This window comes from Orycteropus afer, unplaced genomic scaffold, assembly GCF_000298275.1.
Source record: "Orycteropus afer afer isolate SDZICR_OR568_19922 unplaced genomic scaffold, OryAfe1.0 scaffold00018, whole genome shotgun sequence".
Taxonomy (NCBI): Eukaryota; Metazoa; Chordata; class Mammalia; order Tubulidentata; family Orycteropodidae; genus Orycteropus; species Orycteropus afer.
In genome coordinates this window covers 14,627,569-14,647,669 of record NW_006921605.1, presented here as the reverse complement: position 1 = coordinate 14,647,669, position 20,101 = coordinate 14,627,569, and the positions used below count along the sequence as shown (strand labels likewise).

At 45.5% G+C, this 20,101-nt stretch overlaps 1 protein-coding gene across 1 annotated transcript in view; it reads left to right on the top strand.

Moving 5' to 3' along the window:
• ARSG (arylsulfatase G) overlaps positions 1 to 20,101 on the top strand; it is a 50,313-nt gene that overhangs the window by 24,259 nt on the left and 5,953 nt on the right. The window contains exon 4 of the mRNA XM_007959896.1: positions 13,440 to 13,560. Coding sequence (XP_007958087.1) covers positions 13,440 to 13,560 — 121 coding nt within the window. The remainder of the gene's footprint in view (positions 1 to 13,439; positions 13,561 to 20,101) is intronic.

Below are 20,101 nucleotides of genomic sequence, written 5' to 3'. Positions count from 1 at the left end.
TCATGGTAGTGTCAATTGAAGAGAAAAACCAAAAGCCAAGCCAGATGCCATCACGTCAGTTCCCACTCAGGGTGACTCCATGTGTGTCAGAATAGAACTGTGCTCCATAGGGTTTTCAGTGGCTGATGTTTTGGAAGTGTAGATTGCCAGGCCTTTCTTCTGAGGTGTTTCTCGATGGACTCCAACCTTCTAGTTAGCAGCCAAGTAGTTGATCATTTCCACCACCCAGGGGCTACCTGCTGAAGAGAAGGAAGTGGCAAAAGAGGGTAGCAGAGGGAGTTCTGGCAAGATGGTGGAATAAGCAGACAAGCTACATAGACCCTCTGCAAAGAATCAATGAGAAACCAATAAAACCAATACAGAAGGTGATCCTGGAACCCTGAGGTTTGAAGGGAAGGATAAAGAAGTGGATTAAATACCCACTAGTAGAAGAAACTGAATGAAACAGCGAGTAAGGAGACAGAGTTGTGGACTGCCAACAATCCTGGCACAGCCATTTTGAATATTTGCTGATAGCAACCTAACAAGTTGGCTTTGCTCACCAAGGCTGCACGGGCAAGGACTGCATTGGTGCCTGATGACTAGAAGGGAGAACAGCAAGGAAGGACACAGGTGAACCTATTGACTGCCAGTGGCTGTCCTGAGAGTGCAACCATTTTGGATGTTTGCAAGTGGCTAGCACAGCCATTTTGAGTGTGTGCTGGTGGCATCTTGTTTGGACTGAGACCTGGGATGGGCTCTGCCTGCCAAGGACAGCACAGACAACTGCACTGAAAACTGACAACTGGAGAGCCTCACCCACTGAATAAGGGCCACCACTTGCTTTTGCACCAACTGACCAATGATAGATGGCAGCCAATACCAGCTCAACTCACCCTCAATTGCTCTTTATAAACAGCTAACAGATCTGTGCACACATTCTCATTCTTTGTCACACCAACCAGGAGGCAGGTGGTGAGTGCCTAAATGGTAACAACTAGGGAACAGAGGAGCACAGTACCCTGCTCACACAGATATATCAAAACAAAATGAAGGAAAACCATCTTGTGCGAATCACATTAACATACAACCACACATTAAACTAAGTGCAACAATACTACAATATCTCAGAGATAACAGACCATCACAGTCCACACAAAAAATCAAGATAAAATAGTAGGAACAAGGGATTAGGGTACAATTTGAGAAAACATCCCTGAGGAAGAAGCAGCATTGGAACTTCCTGATACTGAATTCAAAAGATTTGTATTTGGTACCTTCAGCAGCTTGAGAGACAGATCAAAGAAAGCACTGACAAAATTAAGGAAAACACAGACAAAACTCTAGAACAATTTAGGAAAACAATACAAAAACAAATTGACAAAATAAACAAAAAATTAGAAATGATACAAAAACAACAAACAGAAAGCCAAAAGATTAATAAGGAGATTTCACACATAGATAACACATTGAATGGGCAAAGGAGTAGAATTGAATCAATGGAAGACAGAATTAAGGAGATTGAAGACAAATACCTCAATACTACTTTGTTAAGGGATCAGTCAGACAAAAGATGAAAACGGCCTAAGATTCATGTGGGAAACCATCAAGAGGAATAACATATAATTGGAATTACAGAACAGGAAGAGACAGATAAAACCACAGAGAACATTGTAGATTTATTGGAAAAGAATTTCCCTAATATGATGAAAGATGAGAATATATCCATTCAAGAAGTTCAACGAACCCCAAATAAGATAGACAGCAAAAGAAAATCACCAAGACATGTCATCAAACTGACCAAAACCCAAAACAAAGAAAGAATCCTGAAAGCAGCATAGGAAAAACAAAAAGTTACCTACAAAGGACAGCCAGTAAGAATAAGCTCTGATTTCTCAGCAGAAACCATGCAAGCAAGAAGACAATGGGATGGGAGATATAAAACCCTGAAAGAAAAAAAAATTTCAACCCAAAATTATATACCCAGCAAAATTATCTATCAAATTTAGGAACAAAATTAGGAGATTTTCAGATAAGCAGAAGTTAAGGGAATTTGTTAAAACCAGATCAACTTTACAAAAGATGCTAAAGCAAACGACAACCGATGATTCACACACATGACAGCATAACCCAGAAACCAACCCAGTTATAAAAGTACCTAAAGTAAAGTAAGCTTAGAAGACTGTAAACAAGGAACCAGAGACATCAATTGGTAAATGAGGACAACTACAAACCAAAAAGAGAGAATTAATAGTGTAGTTACAGAATTTCTAAAGGGTGAGAAAGCCAAGACAATTGCAAGATGGAACAGAGTGTTTTTAACTTGGAAATAAATTTATAAATTACAGAGTAACCTCAAAGAAAAATAATACACCTTCACATCAAAATAAAAAAGAGGACAAGCATAAATACTTAGCAAATACTAAAACAATACCAGTGAAGGAGGTGACAACACTCCTCATAAACAAAATGAGCTCAGCACAGAAAATTGTATGAAACAAAGAAATAGCAACAACATGAAAAAACACATAACAAAATGAAATCAATAAATTCACACTTGTCGATAATTACACTGAATGTCAATAGATTAAATGCACCACTCAAGAGACAGAAAGTTGCAGAATGGATAAGTAAGAAAACATGACTCATCGATATGCTGTCTACAAGAGACATACCTTAGCCACAAAGACAAAAATAGACTAAAAATCAAAGGTTCGAAAAAGATATACCAAGCAAATGGCAACCGAAAGAGAGCAGGAGTGGCAATATTAATTTCTGATAAAATAGACTTTAAGACAAAACCTACCTTAAGAGACAAGGAAGGCCATTATATAATGATTAAAGGATCAGTTAAACAAGAGGACATAATCATAATTAATATCTATGCACCCAATGAAAGAACCCTAAACTACATAAAGCAGACTTTAACAGAATTGAAAAGATAAATAGATGACTCCACAGTAATAATAGTAAGGGACTTCAAACATCACTTTCAGTAAAAGATAGAACAACTAGAAAGAAACTCAACAAAGATGCAGAAGAACTAAACAACATGATTAACCAATTTGATTAAACACATCTACAAAGCACTTCACCCAACAACAGCAAAATATACATTATTTTCCAGCACACATGGAACATTCTCCAGGATTGACCACAAAGCAATGTGGCTTTGTTAGGCCACAAAGCAAGCCTCAATAAATTTAAAAACATTGAGATACTGCAAAGCATCTTCTCAGATCACTAGGCTATAAAATTAGAAATCAACACTAGGAAGACCAATAGAAAAAGAGCAAACACATGGAAACTGAATAACACCCTCCTCAAAAATGACTTAGTAATAGAAGAAATAAAAGAAGTTAAAAAATTCCTTGAATCAAATGCGAATGAAAACATGACATACCAAAAATGTTTGGGACACAGCAAAAGCAGTGATCAGAGGGCAATTTATAGCAATAAATGCACACATCAAAAAAGAAGAAAGAGCCAAAATCAACACCTTAATGCAACATCTAAACAATTAGCAAAAGAGCAGCAAAAAAAAAAAAAAAAAATACAGTCACCAGAAGAAAAGAAATAATAAAGATTTGAGTAGAAATAAACAGAAAATAGAAAGACAATAGAGAAAATCAACAAAACTAGAAGTTGGTTCTTTGAAAAGATCTATAAAATCAACAAACCACTGGCAAACTTAACAAAGGAAAAGAAGGAGAAGATGCAAGTAACAAAAATAAATGAAAGGATTGACATCACAACAGAACCAACAGAAATAAAAAGAATAATATCAGGATAATATAAAGAATTGTACTCCAACAAATTTGAAAACCTAGAAGAAATGGGCAGATTTCTAGAAACATACTACTTACTGAAACGAACACAGACTGAGGTAGAAAACTTGAATAGACCCATAACAAAAGAAGAAATTGAACAGGTCAAAAAAAAAAAAAAAAAATACCAACAAAAAAAAAGTCCTGGCCCAGGTGGTTTCTACCAATCATTCAGAGAAGAGCTGACACTAATCCTATTCAAATTATTCCAGAACATAGAAAAGGGTGGGATCTCCCCAAATTCATTTTATGAAGCAAGCATAACCCTGATACCAAAACCAGGCAAAAACACCACTAGAATAATAATAACTACAGACAATATCCCTCATGAATATAGATGCAACAATCTTCAACAAAGTCCTAGCCAATATACTCCAGCAACATATCAAAAAAATAATACATCATGACCAAGTGGGATTCATACTAGATCTGCAAGGATGGTTCAACATTAGAAAAACAATCAACATAATCCATCACATAAGTAAAATAAAGGAAAAGAATCACATGATCATATCAATTGATGCAGAAAAGGCATTTGATAAAATCCAACATCCATAACTGATAAAAACTCTCAGAAAAATAGGAGTAGAAGGGAAATTCCCCAACATAATAATACCCATAAAGTGGTAAGGAAGAAGTCAAACTATCCCTGTTTGCAGATGATATGATTCTGTATAGAGAAAACTCAAGAGACTCAGCAAGAAAGCTGTTGGAACTTATTAAAAGATTTAACATAATGGTGAGATACCAACATACAAAACTCAGTTGGATTCCTCTAAACCAGCAAAGAGGTTTCTGAAAAGGAAATAAGGAAATCAGTACTATTTACAATAGCTACCAAAAGGATAAGATACTTGGGAATAAATCTTACCAGGAACACAAAAGACCTATACAAAGAAAACTACAAAACACTACTTTAAGAAGCTATATAAACGATCTAAGAAATTATATAAGAGATCTACATAAGTGGAAGAACATACCATGCTCATGGATAGGAAGATTAAACATTGTGAAAATGTCAATACTATCTATACAATCTACATATTCAATGCAATCCCAATCCAGATTCCATCAACATTTTTTACAGATAGGGAAAAACCAATTGCTAATTTTATATAGAAAGGAAAGAGACCTCAGGTAAACGAAACACTACTGAAGAAGAACAAAGTAGGTATCACACTCCCAGATCTCAAAACCTACTACACAGCCATAGTTGTCAAAACGGCCTGGTAATGGTACAATGACAGACACATAAACAAGTGGAACAGAATTGAGAACCCAGAAATCTATCCATTGACCTATGGTCAGCTGATCTTTGGCAAAGGGCCAAAATCCATTAAGTGAGGAAGAGATAGTCTTTCACAAATGGTGCTGGCAAAACTGGATATCCATTTGCAGGAAAATAAAACAGGATCCATACCTCACACCATACACAAGATGGATCAAAGACTTAAATGTGAAACCTAGAACTATAGAGTTCATCAAAGAAAAAATGGGGGTAAACTTAGGGGCCCTAATTTATGGCATAAATAGACTATCAAGCATAACCCAAGATGCACAAACAGCAGAAGACAAAGCAGGTGATTGGGACCTTCTAAAAATTAAATTCTTATGTGCATTAAAAGCCTTCTGCAGAAGAGTGAAAAGAGAACCTACAGAATGGGAAAGGACATTCGTCAATGACATGGCGGACAAAGGACTTATCTCTAAAATTTATAGAAAACTCCAGCACCTCAACATCAAAAAGACAAACAATCCAAGTAAAAAATGAGCAGAAGACACTTCACCAAAGAAGATATTCAGGCAGCCAACAAACACATGAAGAGCTGTTCGTGATCATTAGCCAATAGAGAGATGCAAATCAAAACAACTATGAGATGCCATTTCACCCCAGCATTAGTAGCAAAGTTCAATAAGACAGAAAAACACAAATGCTGGTGAGCAGATTGGGACTGTCATATACTGCTGGTGGGACTGTAAAATGATACAACCACTATGGAGGTTGGTATGGCAATTCCTTAAAAAGTTGGAAATAGAAATACCATTTGATCCAGCAATCCAATTACTAGGTGTGTATCCTAAAAAAGTGAGAGGCAGGACATGGACACATATATGCACACCCATGTTCATTGCAGCACTGTTCATAATGGCAAAGAGATGGAAACAACCTAAGTGCCCATCAATGGAGAAATGGATAAACAAACAGTGGTACATACACACAGTGGAATCCTATGCAACCCTAAAGAATAGTGTAGACTCTGCAGAACACTGCATAATGTGAATGAACTTGGAGGACATTATGCTGAGTGAAATAAGTCAATCACAGAAGGACAAATAATTGTATTAGTCCACTATTGTAAAAAGTCAAGGAAAGGTTTATACATGGAAGGAAACTTTCTTTGTTGGTTACCAGAGGTGGGAGCGGCAGGGAGGCTAAATTCCTAGATAGGTTAAAAAATTCTATCTATCTATATATCTATCTATCTATATCTATCTATATCTATCTATCTATCTATCTATCTATCTATCTATCTGTCTATCTATCTGTCTATCTATCTATAAACAAAAGATTGTTAGGAGTAGGAAAGAAATGGGAAAGGGGAAGCTTTTGTTTGGATGCACTGAGTTTATGCTAATGGTGGTGGAACATTTTGGAAAAAAATAGCAATAATGGTGGCACAACATGAAAAGTGTCATCAATATCCCTGAGCTTTCCCTAGTTGTTATGTTGGGGGATGTCTTATTGTATATGTTGTCACCATAATAAAAGTAAAACAAAGCAAAAAAGAGGGCAGTGATGGCTCATGTCTTGGCCTGGAGCAAGCAGAGGGCAGAGAATACATCATTTGAGCCCTAATTATTCTGTCCTTGGGGGCAGGACAGGTGTCCTAAGGGTGACTGTGTGGAGCCAGCCTGTCACTCACTGGCAGTCAGATGGTCCCAAGCAAGGAGTCTAGATGCTCGCTTGCCCTGGGCGGGAGATGGCCCCACTCGGCCAGCAGGCAATGAAGGAGTTCCTAGGTGAGAACACTCTTCCTACCTCTAGCAATGAAGCTTCCTGTGATCCACTGGCTGCTTCCTGTGTCAGAAGGACAGCTGTGGCTGTAAGCGTGATAATAACTCACCATCGCTCTTATCGCCCTGTAAGTAGATCCAAGAGGCTAGCTTCTTGGCAAAGAACTTGGCTGTGCTATGCCACTTGAAAGAAGTGACATATAGTGCAGATGTTTTGCTAATACAGATGGGGACTTCCTCACCGTGGTTCTGCCCTATATTCACTAACAAGGGGACTTTCCATAGAACCCTGGGCTTGCTTACACGCTCAGAGACTTCAGTCTGGTTACAGACTAATTTCCTAGTCTCAAAGGTTCTTGCCCACTAGCTGAATAGATTCTAATATAAGGGACACAGTCTAGTAGAACAAAGAAAACTTGTTTGGCACCTGCTAGCATCCTCAGACCCACCGAGAGTAAGGGAGAGACTCAAGCTCAGAGGGAAGGAAGGGTAAACAGCTCTGGTGGCCAAAGTAGGGGGTGGGTAGGCATTGTCGCTGGCAGCCTGGGGGGCCCCCAGGAACTCCAGGTCAGCCCTGTACACTCAGGAGGGGGCAGTATGCTGTCAGTGGGTGCCAGCAGGTGTGACTAGACCGCAGCCTGGAGTCTGTGATGTTAGGCTGCCTGGGAAGAGGGCCAGGCGGGCTGCTTTTTATAGGACTGGCTTGGTGTGGTCAGAGTGCTTATTGAGAAGGGCCAAGTTCACGGGCTGGGTTGCATATGCACGGATAACTCAGCAATCTCTCAGATTACATCACTGAAAACGGAGCACGCACATCTCGTTTGAGATTTGCATGTGCACCTACAGTCAACCACTGCACTGTAATACAGTTGCATTGTGTTGTTGACAACTTAGGGCCTTAGAGGTGGCAGCCAACTTAGGGGATAGTCTGGTGACCAAAGGAAGCAAGTCTTGGTACAGGTAATATTTCCTTGAGGGCCCAGTGCCCACTGTGGGGACTTTTACCGGCGCAATGCCAGTACACCACATTAACTCCTCTTAGGATTATTTTTTATATTAAATTAGCCCTGAATGGAGGGTTTCTCAACAGAATTCATGCTTTTACTATTTCCCCACATGAATCTATGCAGAGCAAACTGGAGTACAGCTTTCTTTTTGCCCAGGCAGGTTGTTGTGTGTCTAACGCCTTTTCCCATAATTCCCTCAATGTCTAGTTCTAAGAAGAATGTTCTTATGATCCATATGCAGGAAACTGCATGTTCTCGGGAGCCCAGCCAGACACTTATCGTTCAGCCTAGCATTCTATTCCTTGGGGGAATATAGGTCTTCCTTTAGATCAGAGATAGCTCCCTTAAGCCACTCAGAGGTAAGGTCTGAGTCCTTTAAACCTGTATTTCAGTGGCTCCAATGAATTATGGGCTTCAGGGAGTAGTCAAGCTGATGTCAGTACTCATGAGGAATATCGGAAAATAAAAACGTATGTGTGCTGGGGGAGGTCTGCTCTAGTTCCCATCCTTTTACAGATAAACTATGTTAATGTTCTTGTGTATACCTGAATGATGTAGTAAGATTAAAGAGAGATCTTGACCCCAAAACCCAATGATACAATTACAGGCATAGCTCCTTTTATTGCACCTCAGTTAACTGTGCTTCTCAGACACTGCATTGTTTTACAAATAGAAAGTGTGTGGCCATCCTGCATTGACCAAGTCTATTGGTACCATTTTTCCAACAGCGTGTGCTCACTTTGGGTCTCTCTGTCATGTTTTGGTAATTCTTTTAATATTTCAGATTTTTTCATAAGGCTATTATACACTAAATAGACTATGGTAGGTGGTGTAGTGTCTAAGGCACTTGACTGCTAACCAGAAGGCTGATGGTTCAAACCCACCAGCCACTCCTCGGAAGGAAGGTCGGGCAATCTACTTCCGTAGTGATACAGGCTCGGAAACCCAAGGAGGGGTCACTATGAGTCAGATCTGACTTCACAGCAGTGGTTCATTTGTTCATTCATTATGGTGTAAATATGACTTTTATTTGCACTGGGAAACCAACAAATTCATGTGACTCACTTTTATTGCAATATTTGCTTTATTGGGATGGTCTGGAACTGAACCCATGATATCTCAGAGGTATGCCTGTACAGAATGGGGGAAATTAATTTATTCCACAAATATTTGTGGTTGTGGCCAGCTATGGATCAATCATTGTTCTGGGGACTAGGGGTATAGGAATGAACAAGTCAGACAGAAAGCTTCTGGTATTAGGGTTTCCTTTGGGGAGGACAGGGCTTTGGTAGAGCGTGGGAAAATGGCCTGGTGGTTTCAACTTAAAATTCTAATGCAAGCTTTCTCAACTTTGGCACAGTTGTGGGGATGTCCTATGCATTGTGGGATGTCTATCCACTAGATACCAATAACAACCTCCCTACCCTTCATGGCTGTGACAACCAGAATGTCCCAAGCAGCACCGAGTGAAGGGGATGGGTGGGAATGGGAACTTGCCCTGGCTGAGAACCTGGACTTTAGTGTAATTTCTCTTGGTGGCAGGTAAGGAAGTGAAGAGTCTGCCCTGCATCTGAGCTGGGAGGCCCTCATCTCTCTTCTGAACTGAGCACTGCTCTTTTAGAGATGAAATTGGCAAGTGTCAGGTGACCAGAATGGTGGAAAGGACTGGAAACCATCTCCTCTGAAAAGCAGCTAAAGCTGCTTTTTAGCTAGGAGTGTGGATAATCCCCTGGGGGTACCTTGTTATCCGAAAGGTGGTTAGTCATACCGAAGTGGGATTCTAGGGTCTGTACTATCTTGAGGCAGTAGAACCAGGTCCTGGAAGTAGAGACTACAAGGAGCCAATGCTCTGTAAGTAGCAGAAGAGCCAATGCTCTAAGGGGGCGATGTTGAAGAGTCTTCAAGGAATCGGTGGTGGTGGGGGCTTGTGTGTCAGGTGGTTCAGATGTCCCCTCAGGGTCCCCTCCTCTTTCCCATCTCTGGCAGTGGGCGGGAGGGGGCCGGGACGTTTCCAGCCCCAGCTCCAGTCTGTGATGAATGGGAAGGTTTGTTGCTGGGTACCTCCTGACATCCTGAGCCCATTCACCCTGAAAATGGTGCTGTTTGGGTTACACTGGCCTCAGAGTGACCTGAGGGGCCACTGAGGGAAACCTCTGAGCCAAATGTGGGCAGAGATCAGTGCCTCAAATCTCCTCTGCAGTGTGGCTAAGACCCAGCTGGACAGGTAAAGACTTTTACTGACCGTTGGCGGTTACTCATTGCTTTTGAGTCAATTCCAACTCATAGTGACCCTACAGGACAGAGGAGAACTGCCCCATGGGGTTTTCAAGGCTGTAAATCTTTATGGAAGCAGACTACCTCATCCTTCTCCCATGGAGCTGCTGGTGGGTTAGAACTGCCAACCTTTCAGTTAGCAGCTGAACATTTTAACCACTGTGCCACTAGAGCTCCAGCTTTGGAGCGTAAGGATTGCAAATTACAAAGTACGAAGGCACTTACAACTAACTGTTAAGAAAATAAAAAAGGACTGTCCTTGAAGCCTGAGGGACTGACGGAATTTCTGTTCTCCCCTCTCTTGCTCCAGTCAGAAAGGGACAAAAAGTCCCCTTCCCCACTGGCCCAAGTGCCTCCAGTCCTTTTCCTAGCAATCCCTCACCTGTCCGACTTGCTGTGTTCAGCTCAGGTCGGCCTTCTCCCTGGGTAATTGACCACTTGAATGTCCTCAGCGTCTAGGAGGCACCCTCCCTCCCCACTCTGTCTGTCCCTTTACCTTGGGACAGCCCAGCAAACCGCCTCAGTTCCATCAGTACGTGCAGTGAAGTCGGGCTGTTCAGTTTGAAGTGAGTCCTCCTATGGCCCTTCAGCTCCCCAGCCTCCCCACTCTGGGGTAGGGCGTCTTTGCCACTGGCCAGCCTCCTCCGCCAGGCTCCTTTGACTTGTCTTTGAATAAGAATACAAAGGCATGCACTTCCTACAAACACCCTTCAGAGCCTGGACTGGCGCAAGCCCTATGAAGAAAAAGAAAGTCTTTTTCATAGGGGCAAGAGAACCTGCGAAGAGGGCCCCTCTGGCCCCTCTGAGGACAGCCTCTTTGTCACTCGGCAGATTGGTCTCAAACCTCTCTTTTCAAGAGTAGGCTTCACCTTCTCATCACCAAAAGGTCCAGTAAAGTGGGCCTTAGAAGTCAGGGCCAGCAGACCCAGTGCCGAGTGTCCACAATACTTTTAGAGGCCCACGAGAAATTCTAATTTTTTTTTTTTTTTAAATCAGAAGGGAAAAGGGAACTTTTAGTTTAGAGAAAAGGACTTAATATATAATAGTTACATATTTGCCTTTATACCAACACAGTTATAAAGTATAATTTTTAGAAAAAAAAGTTTTTTGAATGGAGGAAGGGACCCATGAAAGCCAAGGTGCGTCAGTCACATCAAAGTCTGGTGGTGACCTCGTCAACTCTTCTGTCCCAAACATCACAATGATTTGCAGAAACATGGAAAGTAGGGATTTGTTTTTATTTTATTTTGAAAATGTCTCCATTCAAGGCTTCAGCAACTCCCAGGACCAGTTTCTTAGGCAGTGTTTGAGTTTGGAATAAGAGTGCTGCTTTCTTCAAGTTCATAGCCTAGGCTGGGGTCCAGCCCTGGGATGGTGACAGGGCTGTGTGTGCGCCAGAGTGCACCTCCCTCTTCCAGAGCTGCCCTTGGGGGCTAGGCTTCCCACCATTACATCAGGAGGGAGTTTTCAACAGCCCATGCCTGCCAGCGCTGGACTGGGCTGCCTGGGTTACTGGAGGTGTTGGAGCATATCTCTCTGCTGAGGGGTTTTCTTTCTGCTCCTGGTGGACTTGGACTTGCCAAACTCAGAGACACTAGGATTCTGTGAATATGAGAAATAGAACTATGCCCCAATTATAATTAGGATGCAACCTCATGCTACAGGAGAGAAAAATAAGATAGAAAAAGAAAGCATACAATATATTCCAAAATCAAATGCAAATCATGTTTTCCTTGCTCAGTGATTTGACTTCCGGGTGACACTGATCTCTCTTAGGGGCGCAATTTAGAGAAAGTTCAAACAAACAGCCACAAACGACCGCAGTGCAGTGTTCTTTGCCTCCCCACTTATTGCGGGAACCTTGGACTTTGGACAGGTCTCTGGACTGTTCTGTACTTTGCAAGGGCTCACTCCGCACTCCTTCCACCAGCTTTAGTGTGGGATGCTGGCTCCTGGAGCAGAGATCTGGAAGATAAGCCACCAGCTCCATGGCCTGTGAAGGCAAGCCAGAAAACACTGTGTCCTGTAATCAGTGGCGAGGTTCTGCCTGGGGTTGTAGGCCCAGTGCTGGGGAGGAGAAGGAGCTGGGCCAATCTACAGCCCCCCGGGAGGATGGAGACCTCCTGGACCTCAGAGTGGGAAGAGTGGGTGATGGACTTCCGTGGTCCTTGGAGAAGTCCCAGCATGGTGCAGACCATTAACGTGCTGGGCTGTTAACTGAACGGCTGGAGGCTGGAGGCCATCCAGAGCTGCTTCCGAAGAAAGGTGCAGGGAGCACTCTCTGCTCTGACGCATGGGGTGGCCACGAGTCGGAGTGGTCCTGTCAGCCACTGTTTTGCTTTGCTTTGCTTTGTTACTGGTGGTCCCTGAGGCCTCCCTGTGACTGAGCCAAAGGCAGCCTTTCTTAGGGAAGTCTAGCCTCACATTGACCCTGCTCCTGACTCGACCAAGTCCACAGACTCAGTTGGCCCACCTCTCAGAGAAACAGCCCCATTGAGGGGCAGCCCTTCCCTCTGTTCTGGCCGAGAAGTTTCCCCTGGCACGAGCACCATGGGCTGGACAGAGATGTGATAGTGGAGGCACATTGAACTCCGTGACTTAGGAAACCACGTGAATAAACAGACCGGAATGCTAACAGTGGTTGCCTTTGGGTAATGGGACTGTTTGTGTGTTTTTTCTCTTTTGTATTTCTGTGTGTGTGTGCTAATTTTATCTGTAACAAACATTTACTATTTTGGAATGGGGAGAAAGAACTTAAAAAAAAGGAAGGGCGAATGTCTCACGTATTATGGTATTCTAAACAAAGATTCGTATTTACTGAAGAGAGCCAGGGAATGGATATTGAAGTGACTATTCCTTTGCAGACAACTGTCACACAGTGTTCCCTCTAAGTGAGTGGCTATGGCCTGGCTGGTGACAGGTAGAACTCCTTAGATCTTAGAGAGATAGGTTAGTAGTAATATACTTGTGAATAATTATAAAACAAACATTCAGGAACACATTCAGGCCTTTTCCCTAGTGCCTTACCTCTGTTTCACTCACACAACCACCCTGGGAGGCAGCCACTGTTGTTATTATGTCCATGGTACACAACAGAAGACCTAGACGCTAGATAGTAAGTAGCAGAGTGGGGATTTGAACCTAGGCAACAACTTGGTTCCAGAGCCTCTTGTAGGAGCAGGATCTGGATTAGAGCCTGAAAGGCAGAAAGGGCAGGCCACCCAAGAGGCTGTTGGTGCTGAGTTGTGGGCTGGTTTGGGTGGGTTTTGACCATAGTGTGGCCAGGGAGATGGTCTGGAAGCAGCCTGGGAACAGTGCAGTCTTGTTCCTCCTGCAGTGTACTGGACATCTTCCCCACCGTCGTGGCCCTGGCCCAGGCCAGCCTGCCCCCGGACCGGCACTTCGACGGGCTAGACATCTCTGAGGTGCTCTTTGGCCAGCTGCAGACTGGGCACAGGGTAAGTGGGAAGGAGATTCTGCCTGTCCGGGCCCTTCAGCAGGTGGCAGCTGCCTCTCCCTCAGGTCCAGCTGCCTGGGTGCAGACAGACACGGCTCTCCAAAGGTACTGCCCGTGGCTGGCTCAAACCCATCTTATGCAGCCCCAAAGGGGGACTCCTTTGAGATGGACCTCCTTTCCCTCTCCCCTCCTCCAGTTCCCCTAGACAGGATCCAGTTTGTCCTTCCAGAGTTATACTGAACAGTTTGGCTCAAGGTGGGTTTTTCCCTAGAAAGTATGATGGCGTTTTTCACATGTATTTCAGTTTCTACACAGAGGAAGTGTCCAGTACAGTTTTGTTGGCTGAGATGGCTAACGAGTGTCTGAGATGTTTATTGTGGGACTCCCCCATTAGAATGTGTTTGTATTGGAGTCCTGACCCCTTTTACTGTTTGGAACGGAGTTTTCTTTGTTTCCTCAACGAGGCCCTCTCAGTGTAAGGTGTGCCCTAAACCTAACCACTTTTGAGTCCGAAAGAGCAGATTAGACCCGAGTCCAGCAAACACAGAGGGAGGAAGACTGATGCCACATGAAGATGGCCAAGACATCGAGGTGGAACCTCAGACGCTAAAGGAGAGGAGGGCCTTCCCCTGAGGCCACAGCCAGAGCCTTCCTGGAGCTAGTGCGCTGAATGGACTTGGAGCCTCCTGAACTGTGAGAAAATACACTTCTGTTCTTGAAGCCACTCACTCGTGTATCTGTTGCAGCAGCACTGGGAGACTCTGACAGGATGGAAGCTTCCGGAGGGCAGGGACCCAGCGGTCAGGCTCACCACTGAGTTATCAGAGCACTAACGTGGTGCCTGGCATCCAGCCAGAATCCGGTCACTGCCGATTGCATGAACGAATGAATGAGTGAATGCATGCCTTCCCCGACGGCAGGACGGCAGGGTCTCCACGCCTGCAGCCTCCTCCTGACCCAGCAGCCCCCGGCACCAGCTCTGGGCTTCCGGTTCCTGGTTCCCAGCATCGGCTCCTTCCGCGTCCCCGCGCCGTGCGCTCTGAAGCACTTGGTGGCAGCGAGAGCCAGGAAATGTCAGGCCCGCTGGCCTTTCCCTGTCATTTCTGTGTGTTTTCCTTTCACCGAAAGGAAGAGGAGGCGGGAGGAGGGAAGGATGCCGGAGGAACACAGAGCCCCTTTACCGGCCCTTGGAGCACGCAGCGCCTCGCCTCGGTGAGGGACCCGCACATCAAAGGTCTATTTATATCTGTCCCGAGGGCCACCTGGAAGTGACTCAGATGCCGCTCCTGTGGCCTGTGGCTGCCCTCCTCCACCCGCCCCCAGGCAGCCCGGGAACATTAACGTCTTTTTTAGGGGTTGTCCGCCTGCACCTGAAATTTCCTCCAAAGAAGCCCTGGTTCTGCCCAGAGTCTCTGGCCCTCCAGGTCGGCGCCCCCCACGGCTGGCCCTTGTCCCGGGCACTTCAGCAGGAAGGTGGTTTCCGCCTTCAGCCTGGAAGTTGGCAGCGTGTGACCCTGGGGGGTTAGCTAAGACGTCAGTGGAGAGGTGTCCGGGAGTGTTCATTACTGTGGCTAATAGGATAATCGGGGTCATCAGGAAGGGCTTCAAGGCCTGCGGTCTCCTTGACGTGCTGGGCTTGCCTGTGGAAGCCAGCTCCTCCGCGGTCTCACTTCCGTTCTCAGCAGAGCCAGGTACCCACTGCAGCTTTTTGCCGACTCACGACGCCCCAGCCTAGGGCTCAGGGCTGCTGGTCTAGTGCCAAACAGGCTTTGGCCCAACAGCCAGGTGAGAGAACCCTACAAGCCACAACACCGTGTGGGGTTTTTGCGGGGCGAGTCATGGGTGGTAACGTGGCTGCCGCTGTTCTAATGTGCTCCCTAAGCACAACCCCTGTTCCAGAAGGAAACGGCCACAACTTACTGCCTGCTAGAAACTGCTGATGGTCTTCAAGGGTGAAGGTGCTGTGTGCTGGTCCCTGGGGGCCACATCGTGCCTCTCGGAGCCCTGGGTGTCTGCACATGAGGTGCTCTGGGGTTTGCAGACAACATCAGTAGCTGGTTGCCCTGAACTGGGTTCTGCCTTCTCTGGTCGGTGCAGAGTAATAGGGCCAGAGAGACCAGTGTAGAGTCTCAGAATCCTAATGATTATGGGGAAGGCCAGCAGGTCAAAGTACAAGTGATTACATATTACATATTATTTAATTACTGTATGATAGTGAATCTTTTTTTGTGTGCATACCCACGTATATACAGTATGTTATTATCAGTTGCTGTCCAGTTGATTTCAATTCATGGTGACCTCATTCGTGTCAGAGACCTGTGCTCCTAGGGTTGTCAGTGGGTGATATTCAGAAGACAGTCACAGGCCTTTCTTCATAAGGGCCTCTGGGGGGATTCACGCTGTCAGTCTTCTGGTTACCTGATAATGCACCACACAAGGACTCCATATGTGTATGTGTGTGTGCATATGTATGTATATAGTGTACATATGTACATGTACAGACACACATACATGCTTCCAAAACCAAACCCACTACCATCGAGTTGATTCCAACGCATAGTGACACGTGTTTACGTATATATATTTTTTAATAAACGTAATTTAATTGTGTTTGCCCTCAGATATGTTCTGTGCTTACAAAGATTCCATTGTGGGCTGAAACTGTTCCAGTTTCCAGAAGTTTACCGTAGACATTCATCAGTTCAAAACCACATGCAAATACTTTGCAGCAATTGGGTTCTTCCCTACTTTGCAAGCTAAGTAACCGAGAACTGAAGGTTGAAGAGATGAATACCTAAAGCCACATACCTTCTGGCCACTTGCCTAGGCCCTACCCTGACAGGTGTAGTCGCAAATAGTCACTACCTTCTTCTTCATCCTCTGGGGACAAACCAACAGCAGCCGACACCATGCCCCATATTTTTACATCTACTGCACCTGCTGATCATCATAGGTTTGTGCCCAAGAGTGAGGGCAACTGCAGGGAGAGAGATGAGAGCAGGGAAGGGGCAGACCACAGTCCAGAACCACGTATCCCTGTGCTGCAGTGAGTGATTTCATATGACTCTTCTCTGGTGGCGTAGTGCCTAAGGCATCTGGCTGCTAACCAGAAGGCTGGCAGTTAAAACCCACCAGCCACTCCTTGGGAGGAAGACTGGGCAATCTACTTCCGTAGAGATACCACCTTGGAAAGCCAAAAAGGGGTCACTGTGAGTTGGAATTGACTCAATGGCAGTGAGTTTGAGCCGTGGTCTTTGTCATCTGATGACTGGGTGAGACTATGCAAGTGTGAGGTGCTTGTGGCCCATCAAGGGGACTGAACAGCTTGCTAATAATGTAAATAAGGTACATGGCACCCTTGTGGGGGTGGGGCCCTGCAAATAAGGTGTATAAAGCCCTAATGTGGGGATTGGTCAGTTTTGCCATCTGCTGGGCTTAAAATGAGCCATCCCAGAGGCAGGAAAAGAGAGATGCCACGTCTGTCAAGAGGGAGAAGGGAAGCCAGGAGCGTAGCGTGTCCTTGGAGCCAAGATCCCTGCATTGGACTTTTCTGGCAGAGAGATGGCAGAGAGACAGCAAGCAGTGGCAGAGGCAATAGAACCAAGAGACCGGTATGAGGTGGAGGTGCAGGCTTGCCAGCCCGTGGAGTGAGAATGTGAGTGCCTTTGGGTAGAAGGCTTGCTATTGGTTGGGGGTGCACCTATCAGCAGAGTTAAAAGAGCTTCATAACACTTACCTGAGCAGGGCCTCTAGAGGCCAGGCCAAGAGGCCAAGGGCCAAAGAGAAGCATGCCTGTGGCATGGCTGAGAAGAAGCTGTCTTGATTGAAGAACTGTTTCCTGAGTTATTTCTAGTCCTAAATTGTAACCTGTTACTTCTCTAATAAACCCCATAATCATGAGTGTTGTCTGTGAGTCCTGTGAGTCCTGTGTGGCCATTGCAATGAATTATCAAACCCAGCAGAGAAGTAGAGAGTGCTATGGGAGGGACAGTTGGTTTCAGAATCAGTAAGAAGGTTAGAGGCTGGCAGCATGGCTGACTTCCGCCTCATAGGAATCAGCCTTGGGCAGGTGCTGATGGTGATTCTTTCTCCTCCTCAGTGAAGTAACAGTCTGAAGACGCCACCCCCACACCCTTTCTGCAATCCCTGTTTGTGTTTTTCTGACTCCCAGATGGAAGCTGGAGGTTGTAATGTCACCAGGTAATCAAGTCCTATCTTACTTAGCTCCAGGTTAGTATGTCCAGGTCCACAAACTGTCAACAAACTGGAAGGTCTCCCTAAAGGCTCTGGAAGGCTTCCATAGTGGCTCCGTATCTGACCAGCCCAACCCAGCCTGAGGTTGCTGTGGGTCAGAAAACATTTGGTGAACCTCTGAGACCATTTGCGAAGGAGAGAGCCCCTGGAGCACCAATCACTTCTCTTACGGAGGCCCCTAGTGGTGGAAGACGTAGTTAGGAGTGGCTGCCAAAGGACTGACCACATTATCCCCCCTTTTGGTAACCAGGGGCTGCACATCTCTGCCTGGTGGGGTTGAGGAGCCCACCTTCTGGAGATGACATGCCATAAGCACCAGCCTCCAGAATCTAACGCACGATCACTTATACACTTACACACACACACACACACACACCACAATAAAACAAAGCAAGTGCACAGATAAGGGGGGCAACCAAGAAAACACAACATGTTTGCAGAATGTAAGGTCATCTTTGAAATTCCAACCAGGCGTCTGGAGAGGAAATGTCTTCAGCTTGGATTCACGTATAAATTTGCCAACGTCCTTCCTATGTTGATATAAACAAGCAAACCATAATCAGTTCCGTCTGCTTCAAGGGAAAAAAAAAAGACATATAGGACGTTTCCAAAACCCGTCTACGTTTCTGAGAACAAGCTCTCCCACAGACTTCATCCTCTTGGATTGTGGAAGTTGCCTCTGGTAACGCTGAATAAATATGCTAAACAAAGCAGCCCACCCTTGTGGAATTTCTGTTGCTGAGACGCTAATAGCAATTCCCTTGAACCTGCAAACCTTGACACTCATCTTCTGGAAGTCTTAGTGCATCATAGATCATTTGACAATAGGTCTTCCAAGTCTCAGGCTTCCTGCCTTCCCGTGAAGGAAACAACAGCCTCGTGCAGGGAGAGGCGTGGCTTTCCTTGAGGACAGAAGAAATGAGGGCTTGGGAGTTCCGCAGCCTTTCCTGTTTGGATGGAGCCTCTGTCATCACGCTCGCCCTGGGTACAGGCTACGCACAGGGACTGTCACGACAGCTCCAAAGGCAGCAGGTGTGGGCGATGCCCCACCCTCGGCGGTATCCTCTCAGAACTGTGAAAGTTGGGGGACAGCTGTTCACTACTGCAACAGATGTTTCTCATTTTTTTTTTTTTTTTTTAGCTCCATGGAAACTTTGAATCACGTAAGCGCCTTTCCAGTGATCTGTACGGTCACAATGTATCCCAGGGCGTTCGAGCTCCCAGCCCAAACCCACCAACCTACCAGGAACACTCGTCATTTTTTGTCTGCCAGATCCTTCCCTTGGGAGCCCGGAATGGGTGTGTCCGTTCTTTGGGGGTAACTCTTTCATCTGTGACCTGACGAGAAAGGATTTCCTTCCTTCCGTCAAGGTGGGGGGATCTCCATTTAGAGGATGGGCTGTGCTCTGTTCCCAAGATGTTTTTCCCTTCAAGTTCCCAAAACGGATATCACACTGAGCTGCCCTTTAAGTGTGTCTTTTTATGCCATCCTTGCTCAAGTGTCAGAAAATCACCTTGATCCAGGAGGTCTGAGGGTCACCCGCATCAGGATCCTTGGGAATGTTTGTTGCATGTAGGTTGCCAGGCCCATCCTGAACTTCTGGAATTAGACACTTTGAGGGGCGGGGCCAGATGGGGCTGGCCTCACAGGCAGGTGAGCTGTGAGCTCACCCATAGCAGGGCCCGTGACTGCTCTAGAGGTCGGCCATGGCTGCCCTGGGGCCCCAGGTGCGAACAGTTTGGACCCAACGACTAACCAGAAGGTTGGTGAACCCACCCAGCGGCACCATGGAAGAAAGGCCCGCAAGCTGCTTCTGCGGATTCAGCCAAGGAAACCCTCTGGGGCAGTTGTGCTCTGTCACATGGAGTCACCATGAGTCAGAATTGACAGCAGCGCATTTGGTTTGTGGATGACTGGCTTGAAATTCTTAATTTTTAAACAAGTTACCCTGCATTTGCATTTTACACCAACCCAAACCCAAAACCCACTGCCATCGAGTCAATTCCAACTCATAGGACGCCACAGAACAGAGTAGAACTGCCCCATAGTGTTTCCAAGGCTGTAAATCATGACAGAAGCAGACTGCCTTACCTTTCACCCATGGAGTGGCTGGTGAGTTTGAACTGCTGACTTTTTGGTTAGGAGCTGAATGCGTTTCCCACTGTGCCACCAGAGCTCTTTTCATTTTATGCTGGGCCCTGCAAATCACATAGCCAGTTCTGGCCCAGGAATCTGGTCTCCTACCCAGTGAGGTCTTTCACCAGCTGGCCTGAACCACCTGTAACCT